Genomic DNA, 19,655 nt, shown 5'->3' with positions numbered 1-19,655 from the left:
TCTAAATTATTAAGAGGTAAAATTAACATAAAATCAACAAAAGGCATTTAAAAATAACCATCATGTGTATTTTCAGGTATCTGTACTTTACTTGAGTAGCTTTTTTGGACTCCCTACATTTTTAAACAAATATCTGTACTTTCTATTCCTTACATTTTCATAACAGACTTGTTACTTCAGTGCTTTAGCAGTATCATCTATAGAGTTGGGAGTTAAAGTGGGCACAGGTGAGTGCAGGTGTAAGTTGTGATAGCAGTACTTCAGAATCTAGTTTGCGCTGCAGAATAGGTCATTTTAAATGCAACGCTTCTATCAGTTCAGCGAACATCAGCAAACACACAGTGTGTTGCAAGCTACAGATCCACCTGCTGGATTTCACAGGGAGAGAAAAGAAAGAGAGCCAGCTTCACTCAGAGATGGAGAAGGATAAGAAAGAAAGAAAGAAAGAAAGAAAGAAAGAAAGAAAGAAAGAAAGAAAGCATTTGCATTTAAGATGATGAAGATTAGATTCATGCACTAAATTCCAACTTTATACCAACTGTGATCTGTCTGGTATAAAGTCAGTATAAACAGTTTAGTGTCAGTGTAAGGGACAGACATCTGCCACAGTGAAACTGCTGACATCTTGTTGAATTCAGTTGTTGTTTCACTGCATGTGTCCCACATGATAGATTCAATCTAATTACATTTACTATAATAAATAATAACAATAACAGTATAAACAGTTTAGTGTCAGTGTAAGGGACAGACATCTGCAACAGTGATTGAATTCAGTTGTTGTTTCACTGCATCTAATTACATTTACTAAAATTTGAATTTAAATTTGAATAATATGCACTAATATTATGATATTATTATATTAATATCGGTTCAGTTACCTTTGTATGAAAGTTGTTAGTAGAAGTGTCCTTCAAAGAGCTACTTTCTTACTGTGAGTACATTTCAGAGCCTGTACTTTTACTTGAGTAAAAAAGTTGAACATCAATGAAAATGATTTTTTTTAGATGCCGAAAGGCTAACAGCATTGTTTTGGAGTAAATGTCACACACTAAAGATGTCAAATCATCTTCTACAGAGAACGACACATGTACTGAAACAGAAACTGGAGCTGTTTACAGACGTTTGGGATGCTTTTGTAGTGTAACTGTTCTCTTTTTGAGTGTTTCTGGCATGAATTTGAACACTTTGTGCATTTTCTCTCCATGAAGAAAATGAAAGGGGTTTGCTTGTGCTTTTTTATTTATGTGTTTATCCTTTAATTAATGTTTAAAATGAAAAAAACAACAACAACAACAGCAAAAGCATTGTTTCATCTGGCAGTTGCTGCTGTGACACTGAGACACCAGAGGGCAGCAACAACAGGGAGATGGATTTTCCCTGTGACCACACATGCTGTTTTTTTTGACAGGAAATGACACAAAAATGTTTTGATGACATGCACAGACCCAGATCGTCATAATCAGCCTCTCAATGCCATGACTGAATATCACGGCTCTGACATTTATAACACCAGAACACGTGATTCATGCATCGTTCTGTTTTAAATTTACTCTCGTCGGCAAATTAGACAAAAGTCTAAAGACCAGAGAAGATATATCCTTAAGATATAAAAGTTAACAAATTTTAGGTGTGACTATGAAAAACAAGATCAGAACCCTTTATATAATATCAGTAACTATAAATGTGTCCAACATGTTGCTTTTAAATGCACTTCACTATGAAACTCATCATTGATCATTGTTGCCTTGTTGAAGCAGAAATTTTGGTTGATGTAACTGGAAGCTGAACAATGTGAAGGTAAATCCCACAGAGTGCACTTCTGTGTGTTCCTGCATAAATGTGGGTGCACACAGGGAGAGCTTAAGATCCTAATCCCTTTGATATCAAGACCATATGGACCCCCTCTGCTCTACCGCTCTAACTGTACCTCTTTCGCTGAGCTGTATTTGCGTGTGTGTGCATGTGCATGCGTGCACTGACTGTCGGGTCAGTTTAGTGCGAGATCACAACCCTGAGACAGATTTATGGGATTATCTCAGTGCTGCTGAGGAATGTCAGTACTAAAGATGGCCAATTAGGAAAAAAAAAGATTTAAGGGCATAAACTAAATTTCTTTTTAAAATCAAATTCATTTCTCAGTTTTTGGAAGCACTCAACTCCCTCTAAATCTGCTAACTTGATCTAATTTAATATGAATTAAAAGGCGATGCCATGTGTGGAAGAAATAAGGTCGAGCCTGCAACATGAGCTCACCTCATCGTAGAAGTCAGGGCTCTGATTGTGGTGCAGGACGGCTGCGTAGGTGCTGCTGGTGAAGAGTGAATCTCCCGGCTTGCCGTAGATGCACTGAAAGGCAAAGAGGCACATTGGTTATTGGACTCCTTTGATTTTACGGGCACGGTGATGAGTAAGCGCTCAGGAAGCTGTGGTTACTGCCATCATTTGTACAAAAGGCGAGGAAGTGAGCAAGCCTGTATGGATCGTGCATTACACTTTGAATCAGCAATGATTTAAACATAGCCTGAGAGAAACTACAAAGGACGACCTAAGATTGCAAAATGTTTGGGCTCTGACTAGACAGATGCCACAGCATGACAATTTCTATTCTTTTGAACCTTGCACAAAACTCATGGACTTATTTTATGTGAGCAGCAGAGCCCTTCCTCCAGGACATGATGACACAAACAAGTCAATTCAATTCAATAAATGACAACAACAGTTGTCTCGAGGGCTGCTTCATATTGTCAGGTAAAGACCCTACAACACTTTTGACCTCTGAGGATCACTTTTGAGGAGGAGTCAGTGCAAGAACTCTGTGGGAAAAATTAAAATTCGCAACAAGCTCAAGCTTGACCAGGTCAGGATGTTTCTAATGAAAGGTGACAAAGGGGAGGGAAAAAATTCCAGCCTCTTGTGATGGCTTCATAGTGTAATTAGGATGCTAACTATTGTTGTCATCTCTAATGAACATGAATGTGCAGCGCTAGCCAACAGGCCGGACAAAGCTACAGGAGCCAAATGCCTGTAAGCCTCCGCAGGAGACGAGCCCAGAGGATGGGAGAGGCTTCGTGAGAGAGGACAGGGTTCACAAATCCCAGAACAATCTGGAAACAAGCTGTAGGTGGAGCAGGAAAGAGGCAGGGGGAAAGATCTGAGATCCAGGAGTGCAGGTGGTGCATGGTTTGATGTGTACCTCTAGAGCTGCAGAGGCAAAGAGGCTGATGGGAGTTACGATTGTCTGAGTCAGGATGGGGGCCGAAGGAGGTCTGGAGGAGCTGCTTCTGATATTATCTATCACAAAGGCTGGCATGTTAGCACATGAACTGCACCACACATGACTTAAAGTGTCGGCCACTGGTGCAAAAATGAGAGCACTCCAACTATGAACTCAAGGATTGAGGAGCAACTGGTCTCTCAACGATGAAACGGAAATGAATGCACTTTAAATTCCCGTCCTCTGAGAATTCCATCCTCTTCAGCCCTCACATTCCGACTCCATAAGGCTTTGAATGAATTTCCTCTCAGTCTGGCTGCATCTTATGTAACCCCAGGACCTTACTGAGCTTCCGCTAACTCTGATTAAATCTCCCGAGAGGTGTGCCGCCTGCTCCTGCTCCTGTTTGTAAACAGCTTTGTGCCTCACAGTACTTTGAACGTTGTCTGGAACGCAGTCTGACCCACGTCTGGGTCAATCTGTGTGTTTCCTAGCTGCGGTGTAATATGCCTGACTGCCCGCTGATTGAAAATGCTCAATGTTTTCGTGGTTAAACTCAGAATTTCTGTTTCTCTCCCTCAAGAAACGTGAAAAGAAAAACAATCTGCAGCGCTTTGATGACTATTTCCGACCACAAATATTTGAAATGTGTGGCCAGAGAGAAAAAGAGTGACCATTCATTATCTTCCGTTGCCAGCTATAATAACTGGTTGCTGCGAGCGCTTCCCTTCTCCTCCTGGGCCCCTCAGCTGCAATCTCAAGTCCACTTTGTAAAAAGCAATAAAAGGAAAAGTTTATCATATCTGAGGCCCCTGTCACTGATCGAATCTCTCCCAGGACATTCCACTGCAGTGTTATTGTTTCTCAAACAATAATCCGGGCTTCTGGTGCGCTTCTTCAACAATCTTCACTTTTTTGTATTGGTCTCCCTCTATTCCTTGTTTCCTTTTTATCGTTATGTTGACTGTAGCATTTTAAAACCTTGTTGTTCTTCTCTCCATTAGCTTTGCTGAGCTATGTAGAGAGCCAGCATCACGTCTATAGTTTGACAAAACTATGAGACACAGATGTGAGTCACTCTCTCTTCCACACATTGTTCCTTGTCTATAAACTCTCCTTTTCAAGCTCTAGAAGTTACTTCTAACGACTTCTATTTACTTACTTTTGCTGTTTTGCTTCCACCACGATATAATGAAACTTCCTGCACACATCTCTCTCTCTGTGTACTTTAAGAACACTTTCGCATCTAAAAATCTCTGTTTTCTGCATTATTCGCTTGCTTATTACGCACCAGTCTACCGTTATGTACAGTGCTGTCGGCCACTTAATTTAACTGACTTCTGACAACAAAGCCTCATTTCTGCTGTTCACTGAAGAAAATTAAACTTCTTAAAATGATGCCAAATTGCAAAACACTTAGCTGTGCCTCTAATCAAACCTCTGTAACTCTTTAACCTCTGTAACAGGCCAGGAAAATCTCCTTCATGTTTTTCTATGTTTTGTCCTCAGTTACTTTGACACAAAGGCATCTGCTGTGATGCTTACACCTTTGATAAAGTCTCACAAGTGTCAGCTTTCTTTTTATAGATATAAAAATATGGATATGCACTGATAAATGATCAGAATTATAATATTTCTGACAGTCTGGGGCAAAATCGAATCTGATCGAATCGAATCGCGTATCAAATTGAAATAAGGCTACGTTCACACTGCAGGCGAAAGCGCATCAAATCCGATTTTTTTTTTTTTACCCTATGCGACCCATATCCGAAATTTCAAATTTCGGATATGGGTCAAATATCCGAAATTTCAAATTTCGGATATTCACAAGGTCCCGATTCGATTTGATTACATCAGATTCGATTTGATTTGAATCCATATCCGAAATTTCAAATTTCGGATATGGATTCAAATCAAATCGAATCTGATGTAATCAAATCGAATCGGGACCTTGTGAATCTCACAAACAACTTCCTGATGAGTTTATGGTCTCAGCCGCTAGCTTGAAATCTTATTTCATACAGCACAATGTTCATTTTGTAAACAACAGTCTCCACAAAGGTAAAAAAGATGGCAAAACAGGGTTTGAATTAGAGTGGGCCTACCTTGTAAGTAATTCACTTCAGTTTTGTTTATACACAGCAACAAATCACAAAAAAGTTGCCTCAAAGCGTTCTGTACTATAAAGACGCTTCAATGAAAGAGTGAAACCCCCAACAATCAAACGACCCCCCCATGAGTGAGCGTTTGGCAAAAGTGGGAACAAAAACTCCAGTTTAACAGGAAGAAACTTCCAGCAGAACCAGTCTCAGGGAGGGGCAGCTATCTGCCGTGACCCCAGCTGACCCTATTAGGCTTATACCTTATTAGTGTGCAGCGTCCTTTCATTCATCCACAAGATATGCAAATTACTCATCACATCCAGTTTTGCAACAGCCAGGTGGCAACAGTAACAATACTCTGAGGCTTCACAGCAGCTCTTTGCTAGCAATGGCTGACGTCACAGTGGCTGCTTCTCTGTCCTATATATGGCTGCCAGCGGTGATTTAATGTTGCACTTGGTTAATGCATTTCTGACCATCTGCTATATATAACAGAAACAGTGGGAACAGCAAGGTCATATAGGTGCAGTACTTCTCAAACACACTGGACAGATTGCTTGAACATGAGTCCGCTCCACCCCCATCCACTGCTACACATCTGGTTATAAATTCATACATCAATATATCATGTCAATGATAGTCTGAAGACAATCACAGTTTATTGGTAAACCTGAAAAAAGTCACATGTTGCAGTACACACTGACCTTTAAAGGAGCGGCACCTTCCTCATCAGAATCTCGGAACTGGATGCAGATGGCAATGTTTCTGGCCTGCAATGGAGGAAAGGTGACATTAGTCAGCCAAGCAGACGATCAGTAAGAACGACTGTGTCTCTGAGCTCGGTCAGTCACGCATGCTTCGTTCTCAGTATGCACCAGTAACACACAAACGGGCAATATTTAAAATGTACCACCACCATCACCTATCACCTCTTTTTCATCCTAACTCACGCACCTTAGTGAAGGTCTTCTGGTTGTCATATTTGAGCTGCATGGGGTAGACATACAGCTGGTTCTTGTAAGTGGTGAAGGGGTAGTTGTACTTGGCTTCCTCGGGGAGGAATTCCTCAATCTCCACCGACACCCGCTCACAGACGTCTTCGAAGGGCTTGACGGGAATGTAAGAGGACGTCACCGTGTCTGGGGCACAGAGCACACGTCGAGTCAGAGGAGCAAACCTCCACTGCTGTGTCCCTGCCTCTCGTGTCATGTCAGTTAACATCATTTCACTTCTGAGCTACAAAACAAACCCTTCACTGCGCAAACCCAGACATGAAACCTGACGCTGCTCTCTGTGGGAATCATTGATCATTGCATCTGATAATACGGATGATCTAAAAATTTAACTTCTCAAAAGTTCTCAGATTTAACAAAATTTTAATTCAGGAATATTTGATTCTGTTGTTCTTCAAAGAAAATGCTAATAAGGCTTTTACAAGGCAGCATCCAGCATGCTAATAGCCCAGTCTGATCGCTCTTAGTGGAAATCTGAAGGAACAGAGTGTCTGCTCCAACCTGTGCTTGTGCGATTTTTGCTTTAGCGTCCCACCCTGCAGCTGTTTCAGCAGAACTACGGACACACTGGCTTAATAGTTCAGGCTTCATGGATCAGAAAGTGGCTAAATTATCATTTATGTCTCCTATTGAACATCACTGGGATATACTAGGCTGATCAGAGGCAGTGGCCACTGCATATCTGCAGGCTACACTCATTCAGGAATGGAGATCATTTCCTCAACATCAGACCCAGACACTCGACAGACAGGTAGCTGCTTGCATCCCACGCAGAGATGGCCAATGTAAAATCCTTTAATGGAATTGTTGGGTTTTATGCAGTGAACACCACAAAGCTGCTTACTTGAGAAATCAGGCGGGACACACTCGATGGTGACGTTCAGCTGTCCAGGGATGATCTGAAGTTTGCTTTTCTCTGGTCTGACAGGGAAAAGGAGATTAAGTACAAGCTCAGTGTCCTTTTAAGGGTTAAGTGTGCTTTATATGTGATGACATCCCTAATGACAATCCTGGGTGAGTAGCACTTCCTCTTAGGCAATGGCATGTGAAATATAGACCTAAAGGCATAAGTGTATCCCTGGATGACGTTTTTGTGCCACAGTAACTAAGCGCTAGCTTAAATAGCAGAGGAGTGGTGTTGACTCACTTCCTGATGTCGGCCAGCAGCTTGATGAGGTCATCAGTTGAGATTTTGCTGCTGTCTTGGCGATAGAGAGGAGAAAACTTCCCATCCATATCCAGGCTGCCCTGAGCGTCTTTGAACACCTGCCTGCAACCACAACACACACATACAGTTCTCGCCTCATACGTGCAACCAAATACCAACATTTTAGTATAAAGTATGAAGTATAAAGGAATGTTTTGCTTTCACTGTTTAAAAACACGTATTTTCTTCATGTATGTTCTATTAAAGAGTTACTTGCTCCTGTACACAGACTCCCCTTCTTCCCTGTGTTTCTATATTTTTGTTGCTTTTGTTCTTCTTCCAGATTATAGTTTAGAACAGTTGTATGAAAGGGCTTTTTGTCTTTGTGTGATCTCTGCTGGATATTTGGATATATGTCAGTGGGTTCTAACATTTTTGAATGACGCCTGAAGTCTCTTAATCATTTTTCGCACCATTTAGAAAAAGGTGTGACTTCTGTGCTGGCCTGGAGTATTTTTATAGCTCACAGCATTACCAGTTACATGTGAAAGCCTCCACTAGGCCTGGAGGCTTGGGGTGGGGATGAGGGTGGAGATGGGGGTGGGGTGTGAGGCTCGTAAAATCTCTCACAGATTCTAATTTCACGTCAAGACCGGACAGTTCCTGGAAGTTTTCTGTGCTGCTTTTCATTAGCTGCACTTCCAACAGCAGCTAATAAAAAGCAGAAGTGACTGCTCTTCATTATGGATGTTGAATTCCACAACTGGGACGTCGTAATATAAAGTTTATCAAAATAATCCAGATCAAACTGGATCAGCAAACAAGTAAATGTTCTTTTACACGAACTTTATTTAACCTCAAAGTCGAGAAATTCCTAAACTTTTGGAGTCCAAAAAGTAAATATCATCTTATTTTCTCCCTCTATGACGAATAGATGAGGCTTTACACATAATTGTATGATGTTATTATGCTCATGCCTTTGCACATGTTCACATGAGATCACTCCGAGTTGAATCAAAACAGATTAATTACAAGATTAAGAGGTTTGACTCATGAATTATTTCTGTCTTACTTGGCAGCCCAAGCAAACGGCATCCTGTACTGGCCCAAGCGTTGGCATGTCTGCTTGGCAGCTTTGAGCACCTTCTGAGCAGTCTGAGGAGACACAGGAAAGACATCACAAGTCAACACCAGAGCGGTTTCCACCGTCTCCTCCATGAGGTCAAAATCGATGGCAGCGTACCTTAGTGATGTCAGAGGTTTTCATGTATGGCTCAGCGCAGTGGGTGATGCCATTCTGTAACACCTTCTCCACACGGGCCACCAGGAAGATATCTGCATGGGGGTTAGTCACTGAAAAGATACCCTGCAAAAGAGAGGGAGAAATGACTGAGGAGGCCGAGCAATCAAGACATGTGGTTGGGATTTGATTTGGCAGCTTTCGAGGGTCTTTTCTTAGAACGATCTTCCGAGAAATCTGCTACTGTGAATGGAGAAGAGAGATGCCGAGTTCTGTGAAGAGAAACGTGGCCAAAGTTTCAAATGATGATGCCAACCTATCAGACTGCTCAACACGTTCTCACTCCCAAAGTCTGATCACGGCTCTGTATGATCTCAGTGAAAACAGATATCCCTAACGTGGTCATGCCAGGAACACAGTTGTGGGCACAGAAGCTTGAACGGTTGCTGACTTCCTGTTTGGAAGGGTCATCCAATCAAGTGGTGTGTGTGAGAGCGGTAAAAGGAGTTTAAAGGTGTGGAATAAAGCGCTGTATGAATGTGTGATAGTGTAAAAGTGCTTCGAATGCTCGCTAGGAGCAGAAAAATTCAATGTGCCAACAACTCCACAAATATAAGCATAAAAAGGTCAAGTTCAACTGTTTTCACTCTTAAATTCATCACCTGCTTCTGTGTGAGATCGATTCAGGGGAAACGGTTGATGCTAAAGCTGTACAGGAAAACCACATGGTGCTCACACGTCTATTTAAGGGCCGATGAGATGCGTCTGCATTTTAGCTTCCAAGTCCAAGTAAAGCAAACAAAGGCGACAGTAACTACAATCAGACTAAGCTATGCTGCTCGCACTGGTATGACTAATAAAAACTTCAAGAGAAATTTCTGGAAATAGAAAAAAAGCCTAAGCATAAGTGACTAAAGTGAATGACAGTACCAAGGAAGCAGCTGATTCAGATGCAGACATAACAATCTGGACATTACTAACACTTATCTTTAAGGAGGCTAGCATGCTGCCAGTCACAGACACACACAGAGCAGGGTTACACTCCAGGCCATAAACCTGTCCATCCTCTGTCCTCATTCACAGCCCTTAAAACCACACACAGCTGCTTTTGCTTTCAGTTTTTAACGTTATTTGCTCCTCACTGCTCATCCTCGACCAGTTCTTACAGCGTGGTTAAAAAAAAGCTTGTAAATGCTCCATTTGGGCATTAAACTTTCCTCATAGTTCATAAAGTGTCACATCCTTTCTGTGCAAAGATAAACCATCTCACTGCTGAAAATGCTGAAACTCTTCCTAATACTCAAATGGGTGAGATTTGTGACTTGCGTAATAAAGAGGGTCCAGAGTTTGTGGCGTCCTCCTGAGAGCTGCTGCAGAGATGAGAGGTGAAGCCTGTGTCCTTGGAACACACCCAATGCACCTAAATTAAACTGCGGTCTGCAGACCTATAATAGCACACTAATCACAGAGGCAGGAGCCGCTCTGTTTGTATGCATATATTTGTGTGTACATGTGTGTTCTGCTGGTGCTCCACAGATGTTTCTGGCAGAGAAATCCAAAAATGAAACAAATTCATGCCTGTAGCTTTAAGGCGGCCCTGCTGCTGCTGGTTTGCTGGCTGCAGAAATCCTGCGTTGGTCACTCTCTGCCCTGATTCATCCCCTCGTCTCGGAGCTTTTTCCTGCTTTTTGCTGCGCTGTTCATCAACTCATTTCTCCCGTCATGGAAATGGAAAGTGAGCTTGTTTTATAACCACTGCTGGTTTATACCAGGCACCGGTCCTGTTGAGTGACTTCACTGCTGTAACGGGCCAAGCGGCCAGAGGTAAAGAACAGGCCGTGTGCGTGTGCCGAGCTCACAGCACCTGCAAATGTTTGCAGAAGGGCCTGAGCCAAGAGTAACGCTCACACATGCACATTATTTCTCCCCAAATAAACTCTACACTTAAAATACCGCAAAACGAAGTGACAGGACATAAAGCTTACATCCCGAGGCCTGAGCTCACATCAGGAAGCAAAGTGATTCTGAAATCACTTGCAAATGTTTGCCCAATGAGCCGAACGGGATCCTTTCACAGTTCTTTAGGTCTGGTTGGGGACCAAAGGCTGGCTCAACACTCAACGTTGTCTTGCATGACAAAAAAGATCATGCACTGGCCAAAACAGCTAACTCACTGTACACACAATGTCAGCCGTCCTGACTGAGGCCAGGACTGTGCTGGGCCAGCTGCAACCAATATGGCAAAGCTGAACCTATGTGACAGAACCAGATGAGAGTTCAACAGTGTGTAGACATTTTAAAGACTAAGCATGACAGAGGGCCGCCTCCAACCATCAACTTGGCTTAGAAAAGTGCAGAAAGTGATAAAAACAATGCAAGACAAATGATTTCTGTAAATTCTAGCTCATAAAACCATCATTTGCTTGCGTTTGATTCAGTCTCTCATCACTTTTTAGTTTCTGCATGCTTCTACCTGCTCTGTCGAAGGAGAGAGTTACTCAAAGACACGTTTTCCCTCTTCTCGTAAGAACGATCGACTCTTCATGTTTCAACGTGTCAGTTTATTAGGGTTTTTTCAGCTTTCAGGGTTTTTTCATATATTTCCTGTTATGGATTTTACATAATGACATCGTCATCTTTATAATTAAGGACAGCAGCTTAAGTTCAGGTTACTTTACTCTTCGCTCTGTGTGAGGTCCGCCGCAATACGGCCATTAGGGAAGCCCCACCCAAATAAATTAACACTCATTTTCAGTGTATTCTATATATAAGCTAACTGACCATAGGTCACATAAAACCAGAAGCAGAGTTCAGTCTCAGTTTCACATCAACTAAACCTCTAACGCAGCAGGATGACAAACATACTCTCTCATGATCTTTTTAATAATCCAGCTCCAGCACCAAACTGTTTTTGTCTGACATTAAAAATCTTCCAAACAACAAAGGAACAGAAAAATGAAAAGTGTTACCCAGACTACAGAAAAACTACCAGTTCTAAAGGTTTACATAGAAAGACTGAGATCGTGTTTATATTTGTATTTTCTGTAGTATTTAATTCCACAACAGTTTTGCAAAGAGCACAAAATATTTTGTTTTCCACGCAGCAAGATCTGTATGAACGACCCAGTGTGACTCAGCTTTCATACCCAGGTCTGACTGTGTGTCTCAGCTGCAGTCACTTTCTCTATCAGACACCTGTCAACATGCTATTATAGTTCCTACCTGAGTGGGGAAGCGCAGCAGAGCCTCTGACACCCTCTGAAGCAGCGGCAGGCCGTTTCCTTTCCCTGAGTCTCCGTTCACGAGGACTCCTCCCTGTCCCCCGTCCTTCCCTCCACCACCACCGTCCGAGTCAGATGAAGGAGACGCTTGAGCGGAGGTGTCGGTGAGCATCTCCCTGACAGATGGTGGATTGAGCTCAACGTGGAAGTCGGCTGAGATTTTGCAGCTCTTGGAGACGTCGAAGAGAGCGAGGCTGATGAAGAACGGTTCCACCTGCGAGTCAGCAGAGGGACGGTTACAGGCTGCAGTCCAGCACGTACCTTTATTACTTTACAATATTTCACTTTAGGACAAAATCTCAGAAATCAGGTCATATGAGTCTTTAGTTTTAGCATGAATTAAGCAATAATGCACACTCTTCCCACCATAATGCAGCCTGCTAACATCAGCTAGCAACCTTTTGCCCAAATATGGTCACTTCTGGGTCCAACCAACATGCAAAGTTTTACTAAATACAACATGAGAGTCGTATGTGTGACCTAATGAATAAATTTATAATTATTATAACAGGATTCAATGGACAGGTTTAATCCGTTTAATCTGTAATAATCAAAATTCTAGATTCAGACAAAATATTTATGGATAAATGTCTAAAAATATTTATATTCTCTCAGTGTGTCATCCTCAAGCACAAGCAAAAAGTTTTCTATTTTGGAAACCTGCAACCTACAAAATCGCTCCATCCAGTGAACTTTACAGCTGTCTGAGACCGCCGAGGGAAAGAAGGGATGGAAGAAGAGGAGGGAACGAGAGCGTGTGCTGCTTCCAAACCACAAATGAGTCAGATGATTTCTCCTGCCAGCCTTTCTAATGCATCAGCAAGCAGGAAAAGGAGCAGGGGGGAGAAGTTGGTCTAACTCTGTGTTTTATATCTAAAGCGATCCGCCATGTTCACATATGCTCAAAAATGCTAGCTCACGCTACTGAAAGCTCCTCATCCGGCACACATTAAACATTTCTGCATGACCCTCCATGCCTCAGGCTTAAATAAAGAAAGATTTGTTTTAGTGCTAATACAACAAGATTGCATCCTAGTTCCTAGTTTGGCTACTTCCGTTGCTTCCAGCCAGACTGACATGAATTATGAAGGTGTATTATGTGGGGCAGCACTACAGAGGGAGAGGCTGGCAGAAAATCTGCAGTGTGAAGAGGAAATCTACGTATTGCAGTTAAGAAATGTATCCTCCTCAGGTTCAGGATGTAATTCACTGTCAAAGCCATAGATTTCAACCTGGCGACATACCTTTAGAAGGAGTAGTGATGCCTACTCCTTTTCAAACAAATAATGGAATGATATTTTGTAATGATTGTGAAGGCACATGTTTGAAATGTTTGAAATAAAAATGAACTGAACTGAACTCTGTTGAACATGAGTCTTAATCTATAACGAGCCATTATGCTACCTCACAGTCTCAGCACGAAGAGATAATATCTGGTTTCAACTCTCTTCAGCTCTTGATGCTTTACAGAGCAGGTAGATGGAGCGACTGTGCTCAAAGCCATCCTATTTAAAACTGCGACCATCATCTTTTTTTACCTGTTTAATCTAACAGTAGCACAAGTAGCAAACCACAGAACAGCTGTGTTGTGGGACAAAGGTGATGACATACATTGGTAAGGACACCGTCGCCCTTCTCATTCACGCAGCCCTGCAGACTGAAGGTGAGGTCGTGGCAGCTGACCACTATACGACGACCAAAACGCTCCTCGAAGGGCTTCACGTCTGGCTCGATCCCAGAGAAGTCCAGCCTCTGGATATCAGGGAGGAGGAGAGGGAGAAAGCAGGAGAGGGGAGAGAGTGATCCCACGGAGAGGAGGGAGGATGAGCGTGAGAGGTTGGAAGGGGGTGGAGAGATCAAACAGGGTGAATCAATAGTGAAATAAATAAATCATAGGAAAGCCAAGCATTTTAAAGGAATGACCTTTTGTACCTGTGTCTCAGGATCCAGAGAGGAGAGCTTCAGCCTGCCTTCGTTCCTGTTCATCTTACTGAGCTGGTCTGTCTCCCTGGTGTACTGCAGACAGACAGCAGCGATGTAAGCGAGCTAAAAATCCATCAGGTGTTTCTTTCTTATCTTTTTTTAACTGCAGAATTTTTTTCCCCATGAATTTATTTATCTATACAAACAAATGGTGTAAATTTGAAAACCTACATCGCCTCGTTCTCGAGGTATCGAGTTCACAAAGTTGCACTGGAGTGATGACAACAATACCCCAATCACCCTTTCAGGCTGAGGGACAAACCACACAACAAACATGAAGAAACAGTTTCCACAACAAACAGCATTCCCATCTGTTTCTGTTCGATCCACATCCCCGCCAAAACTCTAAATTAAAATATTCAATGCCTTCATGGGCTCGGGCCTCCTCAGGACTCCCCGAGTTAAAGAGTTATCATACTGAACTGTTTAACACTTGAAGCAGACATAAACAGCAAGTTATCAACTGATGATATGTTTTAGAGATAAAAGACAAACAAAGTCTGGCTTTCTTTTTTTTTTTTTTCTACATAAATATCCAAAATATGTATATTACTCTCACATATCTCTGATACCTTTTGTGAACTCTCCTAACACATTAAACAGTAGCACTTCAGCCGCTGCGTTCCTTCTCTTTTATTTGCACTCTTTATTGCAACAGATTTTTATAGCTTATTTGCATGGACTTCATTTATGAATGAGGCAACAACCGCAGGTAGAAGAGCAGCGCCAACTGTAATGGTCCGGTACAGTGTACTCAGTGAGGTGCTTGTAAACTTACAAACAGAAAAAGACAGAGGAAGGTTGATATGTAGTCAAGGGACAAAAGGGGGAAAACAAAGGGCGTCCAATGGAGCCCAATCAAAGCCTCAGGTTTAGGTAAGAGCCCTCAGAGTCCATTTCTCTCCCCTCTCTTCCTCCTGTTCGTGTCTCTGTTCTCACTGTCTGCTCAGCCTGCAGACAAACTCGACCTTCTTTTACGTGCACAGAGGAAAGCTTTGCTGCAGTGGCCCAAAGCAAACAGAGTGGAACAGCAGCAACAGAGGGCTTTGTTGTTGCTGTGTAGTTTGGAGTTTATAGACACATCAGAGCGGCTCTGTCTCTGACAAACAGGACTCGCACAGAGCACCACAAATAAAAGAGATGCTGAACTTGTTCTGCTTCCGATTCTTTAGATAATGTCTCATTAAAATCATCTCATATGCTTTCTTATTACGTCATTTACTGAAGCGCCACAGTGTGATTTAACAAACCACTGATCTGTATTCAGGATTATTCATTCTGTAGCTGTTGCCCACAGGTGGCTGTGAGTCAGACTGTTCTCCTTTGATTTTTGCAGATATCTGCAGCATCACAAAGAACACATGCAAAAACGAGATGTACATTTAGCTAAATTTAATGCCTTAAAGTTTGCTCACTTCTTTTTTTTTGTTGTTTTATGTTATGCTAAAGGTTGATAGGGTGACAAACCCCCTTTAGTTTCTGATGGAGGACTTCACCCTTATATTTTAACACATGCACGGCTGTTTGCAGAGAGCAGCTCTGTGTAGAATTTGCTGAGCGTTACTGAAAAGACCCGGCTGTGTCTGTGTTCATAAATTAGCGCGGTGTTAATAGCCACAGAACTTTCCACTCCCTTCAGCACATTTCTGCAGCTTCACACTAATTTGACCCACTTGGTAAGTCTGGCCCAGCTAACGCAGCTTCGTTAATCATCTATCATTCCTTCATACCTTGATGAGTTCAGTGTGCAAGCTCCTCCCCGAGTTCTCCAGCATGCTCTCGCCTTTACCTTGGCTGGCCGTGTCATCATCTGAGAGGAAAAGGACAATAACCAGACATCAGTACATGTAATCCACATGAATGCCTGTTCACCAAGAACCATGCACACTACAAGTCCCTATAAAGCTTCCCTCCCTTAATGCTAATACTTCTTTTGTTCTCCACTTATCTAGTTTCCTCAGTTTTCTTTCTTTCCACACCATTCAGTAATATCAGAATCAGAATACTTTATTAATCCCTAAGGAAATTATATTATGCCAAGTTTTTGACTAATAGCTCTTTTGATATCATCTTAGTTCAAAACTAGTATTTTATGCCTGCCAGCATGTTATCTTTGGCACTTCTCATAGATTTAACAAAATAAATGGGAATACATTTGTTGTTTTTGCAACAGTCTGCAACAAAGTGCCTAAAGATACAATTTTTATATGTTTATTTGCCTCTGTCTGCTCTATGTAGACACATTTACTTATCCTAAGTGTCTTTTTTATGGTTGATCGATTCACACGTCCGTGTAAATGACTTAACAAAAAAATACTCCTCTGACAATGTTCAGGATTGAGTGCTTTGAAGGACCTTCAGAAAGTCTTGAGAACCATTATTCAAGCTCACTTGAATAGAAGTGAGCGGTGGTTCAAGGTTGTTGCACAGTCCTGTATACACAAACTCCATTGTTCCTCAGTTAGCTGATATACTAGCATGTTATTGTCTCAGGGGCTACAGGTGAAGGAGTCCGCCTGCTAATTGCATATGTGTGACTGTAACGTGGAAACCAATGGAAAAAACATGATAGGCCCGTGGTTAGAATCAGTGTTTAAAGTAAACTGACTATAAAACTATAGAAACCTTTAAATAAGACTATAAGTACTATGTTGACTGAAAGATAATGTGGACATGTAACTGCTCAAAGTGTGGTAGAACAGCTCACCAAGGACACAGTCCAGCGACTCCGCACCGTTCCTCCTGTCCTGGCCAGCCTCTGTGCTGCTCTGCAGAGCCTGTTTCAGTGTGGCCACCCATTCCTCCATCTCTGCCTCACTGTCTGCAGCCAGGAAGTGGCTATAGCGGTCTTGCATCTTAAGCTCAAAGCCATTCCGCCGCATCTTGGGACTCTGAGGAAGAAACATCATTTTTGATTGATTTTTGACTAACAGGTGGAAACTGATGAGAATTACAGGATCTTTGGTACAACTAAATAAGCCGTTAAAAGCACAGCGTAGGGAATCAAATGTAATCAGAAGAATCTCAACAGAAATTTAGAAACAAACTGAGAGTCAATGCTATTCAGCCATGACCAAACAAAACCTGATTTCCATGATAAACTCAAGCTTCCTTATTAAATCCATGAGCCAGAATGAACTCCCTCACTCCCCCGATTCATATTCTGAGCGTGCTCATTAAACTGAAAGCTTCCTGGCTGCTTTCTCAGCCAGGTCAGCTCTGCCTGAGGAGCAATCAAGGTACTAGGCTGTGCCATGAGCCAGCAACAGCTCTTCATAATCTGCTAGAAGCTGACGTTTCTGCCCAAGTCACTGGAATTCAGCAGATCTGCCCAATTAAAGCAGCCAAAACCCCCCAAGGGAAAGTAAGACACAGAAACACGCTGAATTTCAGCTCATGCCAAGTTCTGAAACATCGCAGAGAGCGCACGAGGGAAATAAACACAGTGAGTTTAATTAAGCACACCAACATGGTCACAACAGAGAAAACAGCTTCATCCACTGCTGCTGGGTTCCTAATTGTACTGAGTATACCTGGATGACATCTATACAGGAGTCCAGGTAGATGGATCCTTTGGTTTCCTTGCAGTTTTTCTCATCCTTATAAGAGTTGAGGATGTAGGAGCCATCGGGGAGCTGAGACAAGTAGAAGAACCTCCTCTTGAACACCTGCAATCCAGAGCACATCTCATATGACTCATCTGACAACTCATGACAGCAAAAATATGACATGTGACTTCAAGCTCATGTGCTGCCTTGCTAATGTAGTTAAAATTCCAGAATGAAGGGCAGATACACTGGATACTAGGGCTGTGCGATATGACCAAAATCTCATCTATCGTATCGTTATAACGATATAAATCACAAAAATGTAACATTTTCTGTAAATTCTGTGAATCTCGGGCAGCTCGACTTGCAGGAAGTGTTTCCAGCTGGGCGTCATGTAGCTGGAGTCAAGTTTTTAACTGATGCATGAAACGATACATTTTAAGACATAAGTTGTAACAGCCGCCGTTTTCTTTGTGAATATTTATTACACGGCGTGCTGCGGGGAAAAGCCTGTCTTTTGAGTCTAAGGTTTATTTTTTAGCACCTGACGGCTCTTTTTGCTTCTCATCCGTAAACACTCCGCATCTTTCATGTGATTCAGTTTATTCTGAAAAGTCTCAACAGGATCTTAAGCTTTATTGTGAAAGGTTTATGCGGAACAAGCGGACACGCGGTGGTTTTACCATCATTGTTGCTAACGACAACGCATAAAAACAAACGCTTGTCTGTCTGTAGTGTGGTTATATTAAATTTAAGAGAAAAAGAGAACTTTAACAAATTAATATAGCCACTACAGTGACCATCAAAACGATGAAAAAATATTGCCGTAAACAGTTTATTTTGCGACACCACGAAACAAACGATAGCGTAAAATGAAACGATAGATGTTTTTATATCGTCATCCGATATATATCGTTATATTGAACAGCTCTACTGGATACTGCAAGTTATACAGCTGTGTCTTTTAGTAACAGATTTTGTTGTTACTGTCCCAACTCTGGAGATGAGTTGCTGTTATCAAATTCCAAATATTATTCTTAAAATTGTACAGTTTGTCAGTTCAAACAGTTTATATACTTTCACTATCTGAGACCATATCCTCATTTAGGTTAGACAGCATTTCTATAATGGCAGACAGCTTGTACACAAATTAAGGATGCGGTTTAGGGAAAGCCTCAAAGTATTTCTCATGTATTAATGAGAAGTGAATGAATTGAAAAAGAGAGGGAGGGGCATGGAAAAGAGAACAAACAGGGGTTGTATGTAGACAGAGAACTGGAATGGGCATGCATCGAAGCGTGGTCCCAGTCCTTAAATCTCCAACTCTGTGTTCCTTTGTTCATAAATGACAGATTTATGAGATGTGCAAATTATTACATTCTGTTTTTATTTACATTTTACATACCACCCCAACTTTTTCAGAGTTGGGTTTGTATGTTTCTCATGGCGCTACATCTCATATGGTGCATGCTGAACTTATTTGCACGATCCTATGAACATTCAAAACATTCTCAGTTCAATTCAGTTTAACTTTATTCATATAGCACTGGTTCACAGTAGCAGCAATTTTGAGGTAAATTATGTGGTAAGCTCAAAAATCAGCAATATATCAGTGTAAATCTAATCAGTCAGATTGATCAACCCTATGAGGCACACTTGGCGACAGTGGGGAGAAAGAACTCCCTTTTAAAAGGAAGAGACATGTGCTTCACTGGGAAAGTAAAATGATGTGGGCTGATTATTCAGGACTGTGAAAGTGAGGGTTTATGCTGGGTGGGACGGTGTTACAGGATAAAGTCACGTACATCGATGCAGCTTTAACGGTGTATCATTTTTCCAGCATTACAAATTGCAGCTGCACCTACGCTCCTATTCTGATCTCTACATGCTTGTGTTGCTTCACTTGTTGCTGTTATGCTGTGATAACAGACAGGAGGTCTGGTGCTGACTCACCCTCATGGAGACAGACAGGCTGCTATTGATGTTGGCTTTCTGAAGCCAGCCCTGCTTCAAGATGCCTCCCCTCTGGGAGCACAGCGAGGCCGAGTCCTGACACACAAACACAAACATTTGGCAATCAGCAAAGATGGATTTCATTACTGCGGTCAACTCACATTAATGCTCCTT

General features: G+C 42.0%; 1 protein-coding gene across 8 annotated transcripts in view; it reads right to left on the bottom strand.

Moving 5' to 3' along the window:
• The window catches only part of dock11 (dedicator of cytokinesis 11), an 83,227-nt gene that overhangs the window by 51,889 nt on the left and 11,683 nt on the right, over positions 1–19,655 (bottom strand). For all 8 annotated transcript variants that reach the window (XR_014871554.1, XM_085146052.1, XM_085146064.1 and 5 more), the window contains 14 exons: positions 19,482–19,577; positions 17,514–17,648; positions 16,688–16,871; positions 15,711–15,790; positions 13,930–14,013; positions 13,609–13,749; positions 11,939–12,211; positions 8,720–8,842; positions 8,549–8,631; positions 7,477–7,599; positions 7,174–7,250; positions 6,271–6,455; positions 6,021–6,086; positions 2,254–2,346 (listed from right to left, as the gene is read on the bottom strand). Coding sequence is in view for 7 of the 8 variants with exons in the window: in XM_085146052.1 (XP_085002178.1) it covers positions 2,254–2,346; positions 6,021–6,086; positions 6,271–6,455; positions 7,174–7,250; positions 7,477–7,599; positions 8,549–8,631; positions 8,720–8,842; positions 11,939–12,211; positions 13,609–13,749; positions 13,930–14,013; positions 15,711–15,790; positions 16,688–16,871; positions 17,514–17,648; positions 19,482–19,577 (1,743 nt within the window). In the remaining variant the exon portion in view is untranslated. The remainder of the gene's footprint in view (positions 1–2,253; positions 2,347–6,020; positions 6,087–6,270; positions 6,456–7,173; positions 7,251–7,476; positions 7,600–8,548; positions 8,632–8,719; positions 8,843–11,938; positions 12,212–13,608; positions 13,750–13,929; positions 14,014–15,710; positions 15,791–16,687; positions 16,872–17,513; positions 17,649–19,481; positions 19,578–19,655) is intronic.

Source organism: Neolamprologus multifasciatus, chromosome 3, assembly GCF_963576455.1.
Source record: "Neolamprologus multifasciatus chromosome 3, fNeoMul1.2, whole genome shotgun sequence".
NCBI lineage: Eukaryota > Metazoa > Chordata > Actinopteri > Cichliformes > Cichlidae > Neolamprologus > Neolamprologus multifasciatus.
The sequence above is the reverse complement of the archived record's forward strand: the minus strand, read 5'-3'. Positions and strand labels throughout refer to the sequence as shown.